General features: G+C 42.8%; 3 protein-coding genes across 8 annotated transcripts in view; 1 reads left to right on the top strand and 2 right to left on the bottom strand.

Annotated features, from left to right (window-relative positions):
* The window catches only part of FAM227B (family with sequence similarity 227 member B), a 116,434-nt gene extending 114,347 nt beyond the window's left edge, over window positions 1–2,087 (bottom strand). The window contains exon 1 of one of the 3 annotated variants that reach the window (XM_083475823.1): window positions 1,975–2,087. In XM_083475823.1, the coding sequence (XP_083331949.1) occupies window positions 1,975–2,010 (36 nt within the window). In that variant the 5' untranslated portion in view covers window positions 2,011–2,087. Of the gene's footprint in view, window positions 1–1,813 lie in introns of all 3 variants that reach the window. The other 2 variants (XM_083475824.1, XM_083475822.1) reach the window with 2 other exon arrangements.
* The window catches only part of LOC310693470 (NAD(P) transhydrogenase, mitochondrial-like), a 963,907-nt gene that overhangs the window by 866,648 nt on the left and 75,245 nt on the right, over window positions 1–22,014 (bottom strand). The window lies entirely within an intron of this gene.
* DTWD1 (DTW domain containing 1) lies at window positions 1,908–15,367 on the top strand (the record flags this gene model as incomplete). Of its 4 annotated transcripts, none has more annotated exons than XM_083475942.1 (5): window positions 1,908–2,190; window positions 9,193–9,500; window positions 10,132–10,275; window positions 12,813–13,083; window positions 14,607–15,367. In XM_083475942.1, 5 exons carry the CDS (start codon window positions 1,908–1,910, stop codon window positions 14,831–14,833), a joined length of 1,233 nt encoding a protein of 410 aa, XP_083332068.1. In that variant the 3' UTR covers window positions 14,834–15,367. The 4 variants fall into 4 exon arrangements, with proteins under 4 accessions (XP_083332068.1, XP_083332071.1, XP_083332070.1 ...); XM_083475945.1 differs by lacking the exon at window positions 1,908–2,190 and adding an exon at window positions 2,209–2,382; XM_083475944.1 differs by lacking the exon at window positions 1,908–2,190 and adding an exon at window positions 2,229–2,382 and having other exon boundaries at window positions 9,247–9,500.

Here is a 22,014-nt window from a genome sequence, read left to right as displayed (position 1 = left end):
GAAGCTGCACACTTATTGGTCTCACAATTTAGTGCACAATACTCCCACCCCACTCTGCGTGTGGCAGATGCTATATGTGTAAAAATTATTTCTAGCAAACAAAACATATCCAAAGTGCTACCACTAAATTGCTCTTGTTTTCGCAGCAGGAAATCTGCAACTACCGATCCCAGAATAGCTCTTAGTAATATATATTTCTGCAGGGTTCCCCCCCCCGGGGGGGGGGGGTTACTCATGTTAAAAGGACTGTAACAACTTAATGGCGAATACCACCACATTTTTTTTTCTATTAAAAAAGCACTGTATTTATGGGATGCATTCATTTACTAGGCAGCAAGCCCCCTCACATGGGAATGGGCATCCATTAGCAGCCCAATCCATGGGAGTAGCCAGGTTTTTATTAGTGGGGGGGGGGGACCCAAAAAGTTGTTGAGCTTTTTTGGGGAAGAGTATTTCCCCCTGAAGCTATTGAGCTTTTTTTAGGGGGGCAGAACCTCAGCTAAGAATTTTTGAGTATTTATTGACTGAGGTTCTGCCCCTTCTCCCTGGTCACGTCCTTATTATTATGTCTGGAATGTAATTTAAATTAGTAAGATTTTGGAACGCAGAAATAAAGAAAATCATCAAACCATCAATTCTACCACGTGGGGGTATCTAAATTATATAATTCAGTATTTCAACAATTGTTATTAGTCAAGAGGTTTAAACTTTAAAGACTGTCTCAAGGCAAATCTTTAAAAATGTAGTATAAACACTGACAACAGGGAAACACTGGCCTGCGAGCGCTCCAGTTAGAGAACAGCTTTTATCAAAGGTATCATGGGCTTTGAAGACACTCGAACTCAGGACGCAAGGGAGAAATGTGCTAAGAGGAAGGCACGCTTGGCAAATCCACACCGTGATAAACTCCTGCCCGGAAACCAATGATCCCACTGTGGAAGGACGTGGGGATCCAGAATTGGCCTCCACAGTCGCTTACTGACTCACTGTTAAAACCGTGTTTATGGAAGACAATCTTACTCGGCTATGAGTGATCGCAAAAGAAGAAATTGGTATTGTTATAAAAGGTAAAGGGACCCCTGACCATTAGGTCCAGTTGTGGCCAACTTTGGGGTTGCAGCGCTCATCTTGCTTTACTGGCCGAGGGAGCCAGCGTACAGCTTCCAGGTCATGTGGCCAGCATGACTAATCCGCTTTTGGCGAACCAGAGCAGCGCACAGAAACACTGTTTACCTTCCCGCTGGAGCAGTACCTATTTATCTACTTGCACTTTGCCGTGCTTTCGAACTGCTAGGTTGGCAGGAGCAGGGACCGAACAACGGGAGCTCACCCTGTCGCGGGGATTCGAACTGCCGACCTTCTGATCGGCAAGCCCAAGGCTCTGTGGTTTAACCCACAGCGCCACACGCATCCCTTTTGGTATTGTTATAATGAGGCTATTATTGGATTGTAACTGAAAACTAATAATAATGATAATACAGTGGTACCTTGGGTTAAGTACTTAAATCGTTCCGGAGGTCCGTTCTTAACCTGAAACTGTTCTTAACCTGAGGTACCACTTTAGCTAATGGTGCCTCCTGCTGCCGCCGTGCCGCCAGAGCATGATTTCTGTTCTCATCCTGAAGCAAAGTTCTTAACCTGAGGTAATATTTCTGGGTTAATGGAGTCTGTACCCTGAAGCGTATGTAACCTGAAGCGTATGTAACCCGAGGTACCACTGTAATAATAATTTTTGAGGATTTAGGGCATTTTGCCCCACCTCCTTGACTAGGCCCATGGCCCAATCCTAAGCATGTTCCTTCACTATTCTCACTTTCAATGGACGCTTGGTCTTAAAGAAGTTAGATGTGCGCATTTACCCGGAGCAAGTGCCATGGAACAGAGGGAGAGGGGCTTTTTGAGTAAACATGCGCGCTGTTAAGCCTTTCAGGAGGCAACTTCAATGCAAAGGAAGGCTTATATTAACCCCCCGACCTTTGTGGCCGCCGTACTGCTCTCTGAGGCAGCCATGGAGCCCTTTGCGCACGGCCCCCTTTTCCCAGTCAGCGCCTCTTTCCGCCGCCCGTGGCGGAAGTCCGTTCTCGGCGTTGCTAAGGCGCCTTAGCAACCTTCCCTCGTCGCCCTCGGTCCTCCACCTCAAATCCTTCCGGCCTTCCCCGCCGGCCCCGGCACTTGAGTTCCGACCTCGAGGCAGAGGTATCTCGACAAATAGATATATATTTAGCTACGCAAAGATATATACACGTTTCCGGGTGTGGGTGTTTGTGCGGCTGCTGCCGCAACGCGGAGGACAGACGCCGTTTTCTACGGTGCACTGGCTGTGACTGACACCCCCCCCAACCCTGAGGAGGCGGAGGGAAGAACCCCTAGGCTTTGCAAAAAGTAGGTTGGTTTCCCTTTTCTTCGGGAAAGGGGTGCTCGTTGTAACGAGACCGAAGTGCTGCTCTCTATTTGTTTGGGGATCCGGGGGTGGGGGGGTGGGGGGGTTGGAGGCCCCGAAGATCTCCCATTAAGGATGGGAGGGGAATGGAGGTTTTCCTTGTCCTCCCGAGGTGTTTCCTCGGACCCTCTCCCAAGTTGCTTCTTTGCCCGATCCAGTGCATGGTTTAACAAAAGCGATAGTAATACGTGAGATCGTAACAGTGGTTGTTTTGTATTCGCACCAGTTTACATTACAACAGGAACGCACAGCAACAATCATCATAATAAAAACGCAGTGCGAGCGATCAGCTTAACAGCTGATAAATTCCAAAGTGTAAACAAGATTTGATGGATGCCATAATGGAATGCTGAACGGTATAGTTTTTGTAATTATTATTATTATTATTTATTTATTATTATTATTTTATTTATACCCCACCTATCTGGCTGGGTTTCCCCAGCCACTCTGGGTGTTTCCCAACAGAATATTAAAAACATGATAAACGATGAAACATTAAAAACTTCCCTAAACAGGGCTGCCTTCAGATGTCTTCTAAAAGTCAGGTAGTTGTTTATTTCCTTGACATCTAATGGGAGGGCGCAACACAGGGCAGGCGCCAGTGCTGAGAAAGCCCTCTGCCTGGTTCCCTGTAACCTCACTTCTTGAATGCAGGGATTTAGTATATGTAAAATGAACCATGGAAAGAGAAGAAGGGAAGTCACTGATGTCTTAAGGATGTAAAAGGAGTATTTTAAATTGTAAAACAGAAAACTTAATAAAATTATATACCAAAAAGAGAGAGAGCAGTGATGCAGAACATAGAATACATTCATTCGAAAGTTCTGATGGATCAAATATGGAACTTACGTTCAAACAAGCATGTGCTTACCCATTGTTTTCATTGAGGTTTATTCTAAGGTACCGTATTTTTTGCACCATAACACTCACTTTTTTCCTCCTAAAAAGTAAGGGGAAATGTCTGTGCGTGTTATGGAGGGAATGCCTACGGGTGGCATGCCTACGGATTTTCCTCCTCTAAAAACTATGTGCGTGTTATGGTCGGGTGCGTGTTATAGAGCGAAAAATACGGTAAGTATGCATAGGATTGTGGCCTTAAAATTGAAATGGTGCTTTTAGAGCAAGCAGACCCCAGTAATTTTGGGGAAGAACAATGCACCTCTCCTGGGCTTGCAGGTTTACAGTTTGATTTTAGAGTGTTGATCACCCTGTAGGATTTACCCTCAAGGAAATGCACATAGGCCTTAGTTCTTAATAAAGTTAAGCAAAGATGTGTTTTGGAGCTGAAAGCAATTTGGGCACAGGTTTTCAGACAACTTGACCTTGGGCATCTAGTCGATGTGGTGCCTAAACTTTGTTATGAGGCAAAATGAAAACCTGGAGTCTCCTCAACTGCAAGAATATTTGCTTACTCTCCAGTCACTTAAGGCTGTGTTTATAACAACAGAGCACACATTGAATAGATCAACCTTTCTCAACTTCAGGTCCTCATGTGTTGTTAGACTACAACTCCCATCATTCCTGGCTAGCAGAACCAGTGATCAGGGATGATTTGAGTAGGCAACAAGATACAATGAAGATAAGGACTGGGTCACTGGGGGAAATAAGAGTTCTCCAACTGCTTTGATCTCCTTGGGTTGCAAACAACACCCAGTTATTGTACCACTCCAGTGAATTACCAGTGTGGTTCCTGAACATGTGGAAGTCATTTCTTCCCCTTCCCGCATTTTCTCAAAATGCTGTAGAATGATCCTCAGTTGTGCTTTCCTGGTTGCTGAACTGCTTGATCTTAGAAAGCAGCAAGTACCGTATTTTTCGCCCTATAAGACGCACTTTCTCCCCTCCAAAAATGAAGGGGAAATGTGTGTGCGTCCTATGAGGCGAATGCAGGCTTTCGCTGAAGCCTGGAGAGCGAGGGGGGTCGGTGCGCTCTGACCCCTCTCACTCTCCAGGCTTCAGGAAGCTATCCGCTAGCCGTGGGAGACCCAGCTCTCCCAGGGCTAGCGGAGAGCTTGCCTGCACCCAGAAGCTTGGGGCGCGCTGAGCTCCGCATGCCCCAAGCTTCAGGATTAACGCAGCGGTCCGCTAGCCGTGGGAGAGCCGCGCGGCTCTCCCAGGGCTAGCGGAGACCTTGCCGGCACCTAGAAGCTTGGGGTGCGCTGAGCTCCGCACGCCCCAAGCTTCAGGCTTAGCACAGCACACCTGGAGAGGAAATAAAAATTTTTTCCTTTATTTCCCCCCCAAAAAACTAGGTGCGTTCTATGGACCGGTGCGTCCTATGGGGCGAAAAATACGGTACTTCCAGCATCTGTGAGAAAGCCATGATCTTATATTTCCTGTGTGTGGTATTAGTGCAATCCACAAGCTGGGCTGGTGTTGAATTGGGGGAGGGAGACTTAGAAGTGGAATCTGTCATTTTAAATATCAGCTAAGAAATCTTGGTAATGGTTATGGGCCTGCATACACACTGCACCTTTAAAACACCTTTGAAGTGCATCTCCCTACCCCCCCCCCAAAAAAAAAGAATTCTGGGCAATGTATTTACCTCTTTTATTGTTACAATTCCCAGCAACCTGTTGACAAACTACAGTGCCAAGAATTATTTGAGGGGAGAAATGTGCTTTAAAGGTATACAGTGGTACCTTGGGTTACATATGCTTCAGGTTACAGACTCCGCTAACCGAGAAATAGTACCTCGGGTTAAGAACTTTGCTTCAGGATGAGAACAGAAATCGTCCTCTGGCGGTAGCAGGAGGCCCCATTAGCTAAAGTGATGCTTCAAGTTAAGAACAGTTTCAGGTTAAGAACGGACCTCCGGAACGAATTAAGTACTTAACCTGAGGTACCACTGTAGTGTGTATGCAGTCCAAGTAACAGTGATCCAACTTGGCTTTAAGGCTCTTGGCCAGAAATTTGCGACTGTGATCAGCAGTTGGAATGAAGCATTCATTAATACAAGATGTGCCTGACTTCCACTGACAAAATGTGAAAGATGTAATTTATTTGCTCAACTTTGCAGGTACAGTGATACCTTGGTTCTCAAACTTCATCCGTTCCGGAAGTCCATTCCAAAACCAAAGCATCCTTTTTCATAGAAAGTAATGCAAAACGGATTAATCTGTTTCAGACTTTTAAAAACAACCCCTAAAACAGCAATTTAACATAAATTATCTAACGAGACCATTGATGCATAAAATGAAAGCAATAATCAATCTACTGTACTATAAAATAAGACAGTATTGTAGATGATAAAAACTACAATTAATTTTTTTTTCTTACCTGCACTGATAATAGTCATTGTTTGGATGGGGGGGCTTTTATCCATTCCCGCAGTCACACAAGCAATCAATCAGTAGCTGAACTGGGTTCCACACAGTCACAAAAACAAAAAATGAACCGAAAAAGCCTCAAAAACAAAAACACAAAATAAATAACAAAAACAAAAAGCGCCAAACTTAATCCGTTCTGGAAGTCTGTTTGACTTCCGATATGTTCGAAAATCAAGGTGCAGCTTGTGATTGGTGCAGGCACCCCGGAAACAATATTCAACAGCTGCATTGGACATTCAGCTTCCAAAAAAACATTTGAAAACCGGAACTCTTGCGAGTTTTCGGAGTTTGGGAACCAAGGTGTTTGAATACCAAGGTGTTTGAGAACCAAGGTACCACTGTACTTTTCCATGAGGTCACAGAGGTGTTGCCTTTCCTGTTGTCAGCAGTATCCACTATGGATATATATGGATATATATGGCTAATGGAGTACATTAGAATCTGGGTGGCTTGTTGCAAAAATCCAAAAAGGTTCCTGTACCTTCAGAAGTTAGGTGATGTATTTTGCATCTGACCACCCTAGGTACAATACCTTGTGCCAGAACCTCTGTGCTCTGAGTGAAGAAAGAACTAGCTTGAACACAACTGAGATGGTTCATGGGAAGAAACCTGCACGGTCCTAGTTTCATACGCCTGTGCGCATATCCCCCTCCCTCCATGTAACGTGTGGCATAGGTGCTGCATATGTTAACTTGTCTCAAGCAATGTAAATTGAGAGTGACAACTTTGCAGGTACATTTTCAGGAGACTGTGGAAGTTTTTGCCTTTCCTTTGTTAGCAGCGTTCACCCGTATGGTCTCAATGACAGCCCTTTGGGGCTTCAGATTTAAACACCAATCTGCCATGAGACATTATAGTAAAGCGTATCCATTTGTAGGCTGGGAATGCATAACAAATTAAAATAACTTCCTGCTCACTCGCTGAGGAATCTGCGTGGTTAGAAGGTTTTAGTCCAAACCTGAGATGCTTTCTTCACTCACTTCGCGAGCTTTCCAGAGTAAACGGACTCAATTTTTCCCCCATTCAGGAGAAGAAAGCACTAAAACTGCAAATTGGAAGTGAGGTTTGTTACATGAAAACAAGAAAAACAAATTTATTACCGTTGCTGTGTTCTTCCACCAAGAAAAGTGACGGTTCCAAGTTTTGTGAAGCTGGAAAGTTATCGCTTTCTTTAAAAAGTACCACTACATAAACAGCCATTACAAATGTTAACTCCAGACGGTTGGCAAAATATATAAACTAGCAATGTTCCGTGGACAATGTTTACAGAGAAAATGTTATAATTGCTTTGTTTTTGCATTTGTAGGGCTACTTGACTTTTCCAAAGGTTTGGGTTGTGGTACATGCGTTTACCTGGAGCTAAGCTACCCCACTGAACTCAGTGGGTCTTATTTCTGAGTAAACATATATAAGATTGCACTGTTATAGGCAAATAATCTGCTTATCTGTAATTTTGTCTCGGCCATTCAAGATAAGCACTTTAATGTATTCATATTTATGCATATGTGTCTGTTTACCTAGTTACCTAATTTTTTTTAAGTGTTTGCCCACCACCTGGCCTGCTAAGGCCCTTAAGTGACTTAGAACATAATAATACAGTAACATAAGGAGCCCAGCAAAATACATTTACAAATATAGCTAAATTGTTTTTTTTTTAAAAAAACACATATCAGTGTAGGAAACTACTGTGTTGTACTCATCAATTAGGCCCTAGAATTAAAACCCTAGAGAAGCAGATATTTAAACTATCGAGAAGCAGATGTTTAAACTATCAAGGCTTAAGCAGGAGATAATTCTCACAATCTGCCTATGAGAGATGTGGGACAAAAGAGGACAGAACTTTTTTTATGTATGCAACAACAGCAGCAAGAATATTGATTGCAAAGTATTGGAAGACACAAGATTTACCCACACTGGAAGAATGGCAGATGAAGACGATGGACTACATGGAACTGGCAGAAATGACTGGCAGAATCCGAGATCAGGGAGAAGAGGTGGTGGAAGAAGACTGGAAGAAATTTAAAGACTACTTGCAGAAATACTGTAAAATTAATGAATGTTGAAGGGATGTTGGATTGAAAATAAGCGGTATTGGTAAAAAGATTAACAAGAATATGTAAATATGGATTGATAATGGCTGGAAATATATAGTTAAAATAGGTTAAGATAATAAGTAAAGATAAATGATAGAGGGTAAGGATTTGCTGAACTAACCATGTGAACTGGAATACAAAAAAGGGGTGTGTGAGGAGGTCAGGAAACAAGTAAATGAATATAAGATATGAAAATATTGATTTCTTTTTAACTTTCTTTTTTACTTTTTATGTATTTTGTCTTTGTATTTTTGTACTTCTTTGTCTTTTATTATTGTTACTTTTTTATTTCCTATTTTTAATTTTGTAACTTCTTATTGTCTGAAATTTTAATAAATATCATTTTAAAAAAACAAAACAAAAGGTAGGTCCTGCTTTCCATTGGATTACCTTTTGGCCAAATGTGGGGAAGAAGAACTGTAGCTCACTGGTAGGAGTGTTTGCTTTAAATCTAGACAGTCTCTAGGTAGGGCTGGGGAGAGACTCTGCCAATCATTGCAGACAGTACTGAGCTATGGTCCAGTGGCCTGACTCTGTATCAGGCAGCTTCCAATATTCCTCCTAAGCCACTGTCATGCATTGAATTAGGTGTTTTGCACACTCCTCTGCAAACCAACCTAAATGCAGGCTAGTGGTGTCACATCAGAAGCTGAATCTGTCTTTTTGGCAGGCTCAGTCAGCACTAAACAAATGTACTAAATTAAATACATGTTTTCCCCCCAAAGATATGTGTACAGTGGTGCCTCGCAAGACGAAAATAATCCGTTCTGTGATTCTCTTTGTCTAGCGTTTTTTTCGTCTTGCGAAGCAAGCCCATTGACGGATTAGCGGATTAGCGCTGTTAGCGGCTTTTAGCGGCTTATCTGCTGATCGGATCAGCTGATAAGCGGCTTAGCGGCTTAGAAAAAAAGGGGGGGAACCAGCAGGAACTCGCAAGACATTGTCGTCTTGCGAAGCAAGCCCATAGGAAATTCGTTTTGCGAAGCACCTCCAAAACGGAAAACTCTTTCGTCTAGCGAGTTTTCCGTCTTGCGAGGCATTCGTCTTGCGAGGCATTCGCACCACTGTATGTGAAACTTGCAATTCTTGGGAAGACATTAAGACTGCAATCTTGTACCCAGTCCTCAGAAGATATGTCCCACCATAAAGTGTTCCAAAAAAGAAGACCTTCAAAAGCGCCCCTAGTATTTTGTTTTTGTTTTTTAAATCAAAATAGCCATTGACTTAAGTTGATCTAAAATTGTAAAAGTTTTGCTGTGACTGTCAAAATGTTTCTGTGGAAATTGGCCCTTGTTGAAAGCCGTTGTGATTTTTATTCTCCCTGTAACAGGTCCAAGGATATTACTTGAAAGTAAGATGTCTTTCAATTCACCTGTGATTTCAGAAGAAGACCAAAAGAGCCACCAGGGAATAAAAAGAAATTTTGAAGGCTTGAATAGTTCAGATTCACAGACTACGTCGATGTTGCAGGAAACACCACTTGAAAACCTGCAACTAGCGCCTCAGGCTGTTCTTGAAAGAGCCCCAAAACAAGGGAGATCAAAATGTCCCAGATGTAATAGTTCAAGGATGTTCTATTGTTACACATGCTATGTTCCAGTTGAAACTGTTCCCACTGGAGAAATTCCTGTTGTGAAGGTTAGTGCAAGATATATCTTATTTTTGATCTAATTTGTCAATTTTAGCAAGTTTTGGTCACAGTGAATCATTCTAATAAACGAACAGGGGAAGAATGAAGTGAGACTCATGTTTTTGCAATATAGTTTTAAAAACAAGCTGCGGCAACCCAAAACTCTGTTTTTCTTCAGAGCTTGCTACAGGCTTGCCAAACTCTGGTGGTACAAGAAGAAGAGGGGGCCCTGATTCCAGATGAAATCCCTGGTACTGCAAATCAGTTGCTATTCAAGGTCCTTTTTAATAGGAAAGATGTCTTTCTGAGACCTTGGAGATGACTTCCAGTTAGAGCAGGTTGGGTAAAAGGCAGTAACATCTTTCATTCAGTCAGTCTGCAGCCTGCTGCTTTGACCCATAGGGCTCAGAAACAATTTATTTTGGTGGAAGTTGTCTGGTCATTGTGCGTTCCCACTGCTTTAAGCAGATCTGCTGAGGAAAGCAGTGACTTTTAATAGGCACTGATGCAAAGTGTGTGTATCTTGTGCACTGCTGCCTGTACCCAAATGCAAAATGTTCAGCCAGTTACTTATTTTCTTATGAAATGGAATGGGGAGTGCCTTTTCTCCAATGTATGTACCTGTGCTCTTGGTTGCAGCTCCCATTGAAAATTGACATCATTAAGCATCCCAATGAAACAGATGGCAAAAGCACAGCTGTACATGCCAAGCTCCTGGCGCCCGAAGAAGTTACCATTTACACATATCCTTGTATTCCAGACTATGAAGGAATGAGACACGAAGTAAGGAGTTGTCTAGAAGTAGCATGGGGGAGATACTTGCGCTTTTCCCTCCTCTTTCCTACTTGCTGATGTCTATGAAATCCACAATGCTGCTAAGTGTTGCAAATCTCCACAAAGAGAATATCAGGGCTCACCTGGGGTTCAGAATCCCTTCTGCACATAGAAAAGGGGAAAAATAAGTGGCTTGTTTGCTCCCCCACTCTCCACTTCTCTAGATTATACACCGCAATTGCCCAGTTACCATATTTTATATTGCATTTGCCGCTTGTATTGGGTTCCTCCTGATTTGACAGGCAAGAAATTATACCTTTTGCTTTTCTAAGACCTGATGTACGCAATATCTACTCTGGAGATACTTTACCTACAGAGGGAAGGATATGTATGTACCTACGTAGGTCTACACCAGGGATGATTAACCTGTGGCTCTCCAGATTTACTTATTAAAATATTTATATACTGCTATGTAATTATATATAGGTAAAGCGACCCCTGACCATTAGGTCCCGTCATGACCGACTCTGGGGTTGCGGCGCTCATCTCGCTTTATTGACCGAGGGAGCCGGCATACAGCTTCTGGGTCATGTGGCCAGCATGACTAAGCTGCTTCTGGCAAACCAGAGCAGCGCACGGAAATGCCGTTTACCTTCCCGGCGGAGCAGTACCTATTTATCTACTTTCACTTTGTGCTTTCGAACTGCAAGGTTGGCAGGAGCAGGGACCGAGCAATGGGAGCTTACCCCGTTGCGGGGATTCGAACCGCCGACCTTCTGATCAGCAAGTCGTAGGCTCTGGTTTGACCCACAGCGCCACCCACGTCCCACTATGTAATTATATATATAAAGCTAAAAACAGAAAGCTAAAAACAGACACCAGTGAGAGCCATGCTTGCACAGAGTTTGAGAGTCATGTGGAGAAAGATGGTTCTTAGGAGACTTGGCATGGTTAGGGTACGGGGTAGAAGGAAGCATTGGTGGAGGACCACACTAAGCAGGCCAGGGGTGTTGCCCTAAATGCCCTAGTCCATTTGAACAACTTGGAGTCTCCCCGGACGAGGTTCCTGATAGGGACTTGCCCCAGCTAGCTAGATTATAATTAGACAGGAACTGGATCTAAGTCTCTTCCCCACAACAAGGAGGGAGAATGTGAGCTCTTAGCTGATGAGAGGGAGCAGGAAGGCAATTCCTCCACACAAGGCCTTTTTCCTCAAGAGAATTTTTCTGTGATGAGTTGGAAGGCTTGCAAAATTCTTAATACTTCCCTTGGTGGGGGGATAGAATAGAATACCGCACGGGGACTTCCGACGTGTTCTGAGGCAGCCTGGGAGTCATTTTGGACTCACAGCTGTCCATGGAGGCGCAGGTTAATTCTGTGTCCAGGACGGCTGTCTACCAGCTCCACCTGGTACACAGGCTAAGACCCTACCTACCTGCATACTGTCTCACCAGAGTGGTGCATGCTCTAGTTATCTCCCGCTTGGACTACTGCAATGCGCTCTATGTGAGGCTACCTTTGAAGGTGACCCGGAAACTGCAATTAATCCAGAATGCGGCAGCTAGACTGCTGACTGGGAGCGGCCGCCAAGACCATGTAACACCGGTCTTAAAAGACCTACACTGGCTCCCAGTATGTTTCCGAGCTCAATTCAAAGTGTTGGTGCTGACCTTTAAAGCCCTAAACAGCCTCGGTCCTGTATACCTGAAGGAGCGTCTCCATCCCCATTATTCAAATAGTCCTTGAATTTCCTCCAGTCCTCTTGAAACTCCTCTTCTTTCTGGTCGCGGATTCTTCCAGTCAGGTCAGCTAGCTCCGAAAAGTCCATCATCTTCATCTGCCAATCTTCCACTGTTGGTAGTTCTTGTGTTTTCCAATTTTTAGCAAGTAATATTTGGGCGACCGTTGTGGCATACAAAAATAATTTAACATCTTTCTTGGGCAATTCTAAACCTGTTATTTCAAGAAGAAAGGCCTCTGGTTTCTTAATAAATGTATATTTCAACATTTTTTTTCAGTTCATTATAAATCTTCTCCCAGAAGTCTTTCACCTTGGGACAAGTCCACCACATATGGAAAAAAGTACCTTCTTTTTCTTTACATTTCCAACAAAAGTTATCGCTATTGTGATAAATCTTTGACAGGGGTCAAGTACCATCTATACATCATCTACATAATATTTTCCTTTAACATCGTACATGCAGTGAACTTAACCCCTTTCCTCCATAGCCTCTCCCAGTCCTCCATCACTATATTATGTCCCACATCTCTTGTCCAATCAATCATAACCGATTTAACTTGTTCATCCTTTGTATGCCACTCCAGAGTCTGTCCTGCATTCTAGCCATTCTTTCCTGCATGTTTTATGAGAGGGAGGATCATGTTACAGCCCTGTTACTTGCTCTTTTGTTGGTTCCAGTTGACATTAGTGTTTATGAAGATGCTGTGCTGAGAGGTAGTTCTGGGTTTTTTTTAGTAGCTGTGGTACCTTGCACGGATCCCCTCCCATCCAAATAACTCAAACATTGTGTCTGTTTTTCTTCTAGATTGCACTTATCTTTCCTGGGCCTAATTCAGTTTCAATAAATGACATTCCCCTCTGTTTGCAAAACAAATCTAAGAAGAAGGTTGGCTGTGACGAGGACGAGGACTCGTCAGCAGAACCAGTCCTCAAATGTGCGAAAACAGAGTCAGGCAGTGAAAGCGACTTGGGCGAACACCAGTTTCACAGCAGAAATGCTCCGTTGAAGAGAATTGTGTTTATTGATAGCACTTGGAATCAAACGAACAAAATAATCACAGATGAGCGGCTCCAAGGTATGCTAACACCAAATTCTAAAGCCCAGTGCTGCAGATTAATAAAAGTGCAAATTGAAGGGATGTGCTTGACACATCAGTCTCATTACTGCTATGCATTAACAAATTGAACAATCCATACAGATGAAGCAATGGATCCCCATAGCTATACATGGGCATGGTTCTAGTCGCAATTGAATGCCTTGTGGTCCAACACCAGGTACAGTCCCTTGCACCCAGCCCCTATGGTTTCCTGATTAGAGAAATGAAATTGTTGTTATATTTATTTATATCCTGCCCTTTTCCTGTACTGGGACTCAAGGCAGCTTCCACAAATCAAAACAACATAGATAAAACACAAAAGGATAAAAAAGGATAAAAGATTAATGTTAAAAAGTAATTAAACTCTAGTAGAATTTTTAAAATATAAGAAACAAATTATTGAAATATGGGTAATAAAAATAGAACAGCACTATTAAAACCCTCTCCTTAAAAAACAATCAGCTCTCAAAGGCTGGTTGGAATTAATGATCATCATCAGAGGGCAGAGGGTCTTCTCAGTAGTGGCACCTGCCTTGTGGAATGCCCTCCTATCAGATTTAAAGGAAATAAACAACTCTCTGACTTTTAGAAGACATCTGAAGGCAGCCCCGTTTAGGGAAGTTTTTAATGTTTGATGTTTTGTTGCTTTTAAAAATTATTATTAATATTGGAAACTGCCCAGAGTGGCTGGGGAAACCCATGCAGATGGACATGGTTTAAATAAATTATTATTAATAATAATTAATAATTGATATTATTATTTGTACCCCACCTATCTGATTGGGTTGTCCCAGCTACTCTGGGCAGTTTCCAACCTATATACAAACATAATAAAGCATTAAACACTAAAAAGCTTCTACTTGCTAGTGCAGGCATGGCCAAACTCAGCCCTCCAGCTGTTTTGAGACTATAATTCCCATCATCCCTGACCACTGGTCCTGTTAGCTAGGGATGATGGGAGTTGTAGTCCCAAAACATCTGGAGGGCTGAGTTTGCCTGTGCTAGTGGAAAAGCAACTAGAAGGGAGCCTGTCTAACTTTTCTAGAAAGGGGGTTTCAAAGTCTGTGAACAGCCACCAACCAGGTCCTCTCCATGTTCCCACCCACCATGCCTGTGAGGGTGGTGGGACCAAAGATCTTAAAAGCCTGGGCAGGTTCCTTCAGATAACCTTGGCCATAACCAACACTTGAGATTGTGCCCGGAAACAGACCAGTAGCCATTGGAGCTGCTGTAACAATGCTTCCTATAACCAGAGCTCCCCTCTGCCTGAGAGCGTCTGGCAGCGGTTCTCAACCTGTAGGTCCCCAGATGTTGTTGGACTACAAATCCCATCATCCCTGAGCTCTGGCCTTGCTAGCTAGGGAGATGGGTGTTGTAGTCCAACAACATCTGGGGACCCACAGGTTGAAAACCTCTGTATCAGTCTGTTACCAGTAGCTGATTTGAGACATATGTACAATTTAGCACATACATGTTCCGTTTCGTTACCTCTCTTAATGCAGGATTGCTGCAAATTGAACTGAAGTCGCGGAAAACCTGCTTTTGGCGTCATCAGAAAGGAAAGCCAGAGACGTACCTGTCTACCATCGAAGCAATTTATTATTTCCTAGTCGACTATCATAAGGAATTCTTGAAAGAAAAATATGAAGGACAGTATGACAACCTCCTTTTCTTCTTCTCATTTATGTACAAATTGATAAAAAATGCCAAGTCAGCGGGAAAAGACTAAGGCAATATATTTTTCATGTGAATAACAAAAACCAACCCCCTAAAATATTCCTTATGATCCATTGTACTTTATGCTTTTAAACTTATTAGTAACAATTGAATTAAATAAATTGCACAGTTGGCTAGAGGGTTTTTTTTGTTTGTTTGTAAGAATGCAAAATGTTCCTGTCCTTTTTTGTTCAATCCTAAATCCAAACCCATGGCTTATCATCTGAGGCAAATCTCTCTTATGGTTCCTAAGAGACTCCAAATGGTCTGGGGACTTTACTGCCCTTGCCACATTTGAAGATATTTTTTTATAAGCACCAATTTGGATGTTTGGAGGGTTTATATCAACTTACATATTTTAGAGAGAAGTACTGATGGCTGTTATGTTTTCAATGCGAACTGACAGCGTATATTGTTTTGTTGGGGGGATTTTCTGTCTCTTTTATCTTCCCCCACTTCTTTGCTAAATTTGACACTTAAAAAAAAGCTGGACTGTTATGGGAGTGTTGCCTGAAATAAAACTGAGCCCGTTGCTTCTAAATAGAAATGTTTTCAGACTGTAATAAGCAGGGAAGATGCCAACATAGAGTCTCTTTTCTTAAACATAGTAAAACTTAGTTCAGCTGTTTCACTCTATAGGAATGTGCACTTCACTGTCAGGGATGACTTAATCCCGGTGATGTAACTGTTTACTAAAAAATGATTGGAACAATATTTCAGTAGACCAAAAAAAAACCAAAAACACAAAAATCCAGGCTAATGTATTCAGCAGGATGCCAATGGTAAACATGTTTGGGTCTAAATTAAGCTGTAAAATTGCTTTGGTAATATTATAATAGCAGGTTTACTATAATGACTACTTCTATGTCCATTTCAGGTTGACAGCTTTGGTACTGCCAAGCAAAAGTTTCCTGCTGGATTCTGAAATAAATTTACCAGGAGAAACATACATTTGCAGAGAAAGGTGCATTTCCTTCCAACTAAAGTTGGAAGGCTTGCAAAGGAATTAAGGGTCCTCTGCCCACAGCTGAGCCCTGCACTTTACATTGCAAATGAAGCATATTATTAGACAGTCGTACCTTGGTTCTCAAACGCCTTGGTACTTGTATGTTTTGGCTCCTGAACGCCACAAACCCAGAAGTAAGTGTTTCGGTTTGCAAACGTTTTTCGGAAGCCGAACGTCCGACACAGCTTTCGCTTGACTTTAGGAAGTTCCTGCAGCCAATCGGAAGCCACACCTTGGTTTTTGAACCATTCTGGGAGTTGAACGGATTCCCGGAACAGATTCAGTCCAAGATACCAAGGTACCACTGTACTGTGTGTAAGCTGTAGAGCCCACATTGGGGGAAGCAGCCGAAGGACAGACATCAACTCCTTTAAATGGTTTCCCCCCACTCCCCAAAAAACAGTGCATTAAAACTGAAGTACATGTGTTACAAGTGCTTCCTAACCTCTACCCAAAGCCCTTGTTTATTAAGAAGCTTGCAGGCTTGATACACAACACATTTCGTACAGGAGATGTTACTATTGGCCTAACAATCTGTTTAAAGGTGATGTGCCAAATTCACAGTTACCAAAGGACCAGCTGTGTTCTCCTCCTCTTTGGCACAACTCATTTAATACAAGTACCAGTTGTGATTTAAAGGCACACACCCTTAACCATATTAACAGCTAGTTACTTAACTCGTTTCAGTAAATATCATTGATCAAATGCTGCAGGAATACAAAAAAATCTGATTTTTCACTAAAAGCAAAATACATGATTCCAGAAGCAATTCCAGTGGGTTTGTTCCTGAGGAGTGGTGATGTTTAGAAGTATGCCTAAGTTTCATTCAGTGACAGTGCCTAGAATTATTTCCTTTGCCCTGTATCTTTTTCTTAAGGTCCACAATGAGGTACAGAAACCATAGGCAGGTGGGGAGAGAAACAGAGCAAAGTTTCTAAATTACTATAGTGAAATAAATGAAGTCATTGAACATTTGATTTTGATTTAACTTACACATTAATTTATTCTTTTGATTATTTACTCACTCGTTGCTGAGTAAGATTGACCATATTAGATACTTTCTGGGTTCCTGCTCTTTCAAGAATATAGCTAGGGGAAACTAGAATTGTGCTACTGATCTTCCAAGGAAATAAGTTGGCCTTGGGAAAAAAATTCCCCTCCTTTCCATTGAAACTATTTTGGTCGTATTGATCCGTCTAGCACAGTACAGTTTCCTTCAACTGCCAGCTGCTCTCCAAGATCAGAAGTCAGCTGAGATCCTTTTAACTGGAAGTGCCAGGGATTCATCCTGGCACCTTTGACATGCAAATCAGGCGATGTACCACTGAACTACAGGCCCTTGCCCATTGCTTGTCATGCTTGCATTTTATGATGGGGTGGGGAACCTGGGGCCCTCCCAGTGTTGTTGGACTCCAACTTCCATTATCCTTGAACCTCTTCTTTTTTGGTGATCATTTGTAGCCGAGTAAGATTGTCTTCCATAAACACGGTCTTAACAGTGAGTCCATAAGTGACTATGGAGGCCAATTCTGGATCCACATGTTCTTCCACAGTGGGGACATAGGTTTCCAGGTGGTAGTTGACCATGGTGAGGGTTTGCCAAGCGTGTCTTTCTCTTAGCTCATTTCTCCCTTTTGTCCTGAGTTCAAGCATCTTCAAAGTCTATGACACCTTTCGTAAAGGCTGTTCTCCAGCTGGAGCACTCACAGGTCAGTGTTTCCCAGTTGTCGATGTTTACACTACATTTTTTAAAGATTTGCCTTAAGAGATCTTTAAACCTCTTTTGTTGACCACCAGCATTATGCTTTCTATTTTGAAGTTCAGAATAGAATAGTTGCTTTGGAAGACTGTACAAGGCATCTTACTCCTAGTTCTTGCTGTGATCTACCATGCACTGATAGGGCTTGCACGAGAGCCATATTCTGAAAGGGATAGATTTTTTATGGTATCGGTGTTTGGTAAAAGGAACCCTGTTGAAATAGCAGATAAGGAGTGGCCTGCTAGATTGGACTAAAGGCCTATCAATGCCAGAGTCCTTTGGCCAAGTCATGTGGCTTCCTAGGTGGTTTGGGGAAGTTTAAACACAGTGCCTGGGCTGGGCTCTTCTCCATCTGCCATCAGATGTCAGTTGTCTCTAAAATGACATTTCATTTTGGTATCTTAACTGATAGTTGTTCTCCCTGATCAATTAAAACCACGTAACCTAAGTGACCCTCCTCACAGCAATTTATGGTAGTTAGCCTATGAAATTAATTGTGCGTGGTGCGAAGAAGTACTTCTATTTAAGGATAACAACAGGAAGATTTAAAGAAGGAACTATTGGAAACTCAAGGCAGTAGAAGCATAAGATGATTAGAGCCCCACTGAACTTGAAGCATGGGAAGCCCCAACAAAAAGTTATAATTTGGCAGAATATTTGGACTATATGATATGTATTTGTATAATTTGGTGTACTTAATGTGATTGGATTGCATTGTTAAAATGGATATATATATATATATATATATATATATATGCTTTCGTAGATTTTCACGGGTACAGGAATGCAGGTTTTGGTGTCTTCGGGTGTCTTCCCGTGTAAGAGTTGGGGTGTCTAGGCGACGTTTCGACGAGGTCTCACTCGTCATCTTCAGGATGGTGCTTTCGGCTTCTTGTTACTGGAACAGAGCAGGATCTCAGTGTTTGAGTTCCTATAAATACTGTTGAGGGGGTGTGGTGTATAGCCTCCAACGTTCTGGGCAGAGAGGAAGTTCCCAGGTTAGTGTGCCTTTTCTTCTTTTGTTCCTTAATTACTTGAGGGATATCTTGAGAGATTTCTTGAGTGATATTCTGAGTACCACTTAGGTGGGTCATTAGGTGTGGATTAGTTGCTAAAGCTTTCGTGTCTTGACCTCTTGAGCTTGTGAAGAGTTTTTCTGAGAAGATGGCTGTACTGCACTTAGTTGTGCTCTGGCTTGGCTTCGTGTATAGGGGCGAGCTGTGGTTTTGTGCCCTGTGCCAGCCAGATCTGTGTAGGGATTGCAGGGGGGTGCAGCATCCGGAGGTGCCATTATGGTTTGGCTACTGGATGGTGTCTGTAATTTATCTGTGGAGAGGGTCTGGGTTTGGGTCTGGTGTGGTTGATTGGTGATGGCGTTCTGTGTGCCTCTGGTTCTGGTGTCGGTTTTTGTGGGGAGGGCTAATTTCCAGATGTCTGGCAGGCGGGACGTGTCGTCACGCTTGTTCATGTTGTGAGGGTGTTTCTCTATCTCGATGGCTTCCATGATTATTCTCTTGTGGTGATGTTCCATGTTAAAGAGCAATTTGGAATCTGCAAAATTAATTTCGTGTCCTGTTTCTTTCATGTGTTGGAAAAGAGAGGAAGTTTTTTCTTCTTTTTTGACGGCATTCTTGTGTTCTGCGATACGTGCATTTATTCGTCTGTTTGTTTGTCCAATGTACGTGGCTGGGCAGACTTTGCAGGGTATTTCATAGACCCCTTGGTTTTCCAACTGGATTTTATCTTTGGGGTTTCTGAGGATATTGGCTATTTTTTGGTTGGTGCAAAAGGCTGTTTTGATATTGTGTTTATGGAGGATTTTGCAAATTTTATCTGTAGTGCCCTTGATATAAGGAAGGAGGGCCATGCCATTGTTTTCTTCTGTGTCTTGGTTTTTGGGGGGTGTTTCTTTTTGGATTAGCTTCGTAACCCTGTTTTGCTGGTATCCATTGGCGATTAACACATTTGAGAGATTCTGTAACTCAGTTGTCAAGTGGTCTTTGTCAGCCAGGCGTTTGGTTCTGGAGATGAGAGTCTTGGCTACGGAGTTTATTTGTGCAGGGTGGTGGTGTGATTGTGCATGTAAGTAGCGGTTGGTGTGTGGTTTTTTCCGGTAGATAGTGTGTCCTAGTGAGCCATCAGGTTTTTTGTAGATTAGGACGTCAAGGAAGGGAAGTTGGTTGTTGGCTTCTATTTCCATAGTGAATTGTATTTTGGGGTGTAGGCTGTTGAGATGTGTGAGGAAGCTATCTAGTTTTTCTTTCCCGTGTGGCCAAATTACAAAGGTGTCGTCAACATATCTGAGCCAAAGTTTGGGTTTGTGTTCTGACTTGTCTAAAGCATTGGTTTCAAAGTGTTCCATGTACAAATTTGCGATGACCGGTGAGAGGGGTGATCCCATAGGTGCTCCTTCTATCTGTTTGTATCTTTGTCCATTGTGGATGAAGTACGTGTTGGTTAGGCAGTGGTTGGTCAGGTCCAGGATGTATTCGGGGGGATTGTATTTGTTTTGAATGGCTGTCAAGGCTTCATTAATGGGCACTTGTGTGAAGAGAGATACAACATCGAAGCTCACAAGTAGGTCATCGGGATGTAGGTTTTGCTTCTTTATTGTTTCTATGAACTGGAAGGAGTTTGTAACGTGTGAAGCGATGGATTCTGCATAGGGCTGAAGTTGCTTAGCGAGAAATTTAGCGAGATTTTGTAGAGGTGAGCCTATGGAGCTGACTATTGGTCTGAGTGGTGTTCCTTCTTTGTGTATCTTGGGGAGACCGTAGAGTTTGGGGCATCTGGATGATTTTTCTCTGGGGATGATTCTTAGCTGGATTTCTTCACTGATAGGAGAGGCTTTTATTTTGGATTTGGTGGTTTTTTCCAGATAGGTGGTGGGATCTGTTTTTATAGGTTGGTAGGTAGGGTCTTGGAGTAGATTTGATAGTTTTGCTTGGTAGTCCGATGTGTTCATCACAACAGTGGTATTACCTTTGTCTGCTGGGAGAATGATTATGTTGTTGTCTTTCCTCAGGTTGGTGAGTGCTTTCTGTTCTTCTTTGTGTAAATTGCTTCTGGGTGGTTTGCTGGAGCAGAGGATGTTGGTGACTTCAAGTCTGATTTTATTGGCTTCATCTGGGTTGATTTTGGTTAGGCTAGCTTCGACTCCGCATATGATGTTTTCCGTGGGGATGCGTCTCGGGGCGACTGCAAAGTTGAAACCTTTGGAGATAAAATTAGCAAAATCCTCCATAAACACAATATCAAAACAGCCTTTTGCACCAACCAAAAAATAGCCAATATCCTCAGAAACCCCAAAGATAAAATCCAGTTGGAAAACCAAGGGGTCTATGAAATACCCTGCAAAGTCTGCCCAGCCACGTACATTGGACAAACAAACAGACGAATAAATGCACGTATCGCAGAACACAAGAATGCCGTCAAAAAAGAAGAAAAAACTTCCTCTCTTTTCCAACACATGAAAGAAACAGGACACGAAATTAATTTTGCAGATTCCAAATTGCTCTTTAACATGGAACATCACCACAAGAGAATAATCATGGAAGCCATCGAGATAGAGAAACACCCTCACAACATGAACAAGCGTGACGACACGTCCCGCCTGCCAGACATCTGGAAATTAGCCCTCCCCACAAAAACCGACACCAGAACCAGAGGCACACAGAACGCCATCACCAATCAACCACACCAGACCCAAACCCAGACCCTCTCCACAGATAAATTACAGACACCATCCAGTAGCCAAACCATAATGGCACCTCCGGATGCTGCACCCCCCTGCAATCCCTACACAGATCTGGCTGGCACAGGGCACAAAACCACAGCTCGCCCCTATACACGAAGCCAAGCCAGAGCACAACTAAGTGCAGTACAGCCATCTTCTCAGAAAAACTCTTCACAAGCTCAAGAGGTCAAGACACGAAAGCTTTAGCAACTAATCCACACCTAATGACCCACCTAAGTGGTACTCAGAATATCACTCAAGAAATCTCTCAAGATATCCCTCAAGTAATTAAGGAACAAAAGAAGAAAAGGCACACTAACCTGGGAACTTCCTCTCTGCCCAGAACGTTGGAGGCTATACACCACACCCCCTCAACAGTATTTATAGGAACTCAAACACTGAGATCCTGCTCTGTTCCAGTAACAAGAAGCCGAAAGCACCAGCCTGAAGATGACGAGTGAGACCTCGTCGAAACGTCGCCTAGACACCCCAACTCTTACACGGGAAGACACCCGAAGACACCAAAACCTGCATATATATATATATATATATATATATATATATATATATATATGAGAAGTACTTCTATTTATCCTATATGTATCGCCAATCAGTTTTGTAGGGAGAGCCCAAAATTCAGGTGTTTGGGGAGGGCAGAGTAGGAAGGTAGTTTATTTCCCCAGTATGGGCAAA

Source organism: Podarcis liolepis, assembly GCF_965112155.1.
Source record: "Podarcis liolepis genome assembly, chromosome: 14".
Taxonomy (NCBI): domain Eukaryota; kingdom Metazoa; phylum Chordata; class Lepidosauria; order Squamata; family Lacertidae; genus Podarcis; species Podarcis liolepis.
The sequence above is the reverse complement of the archived record's forward strand: the minus strand, read 5'-3'. Positions and strand labels throughout refer to the sequence as shown.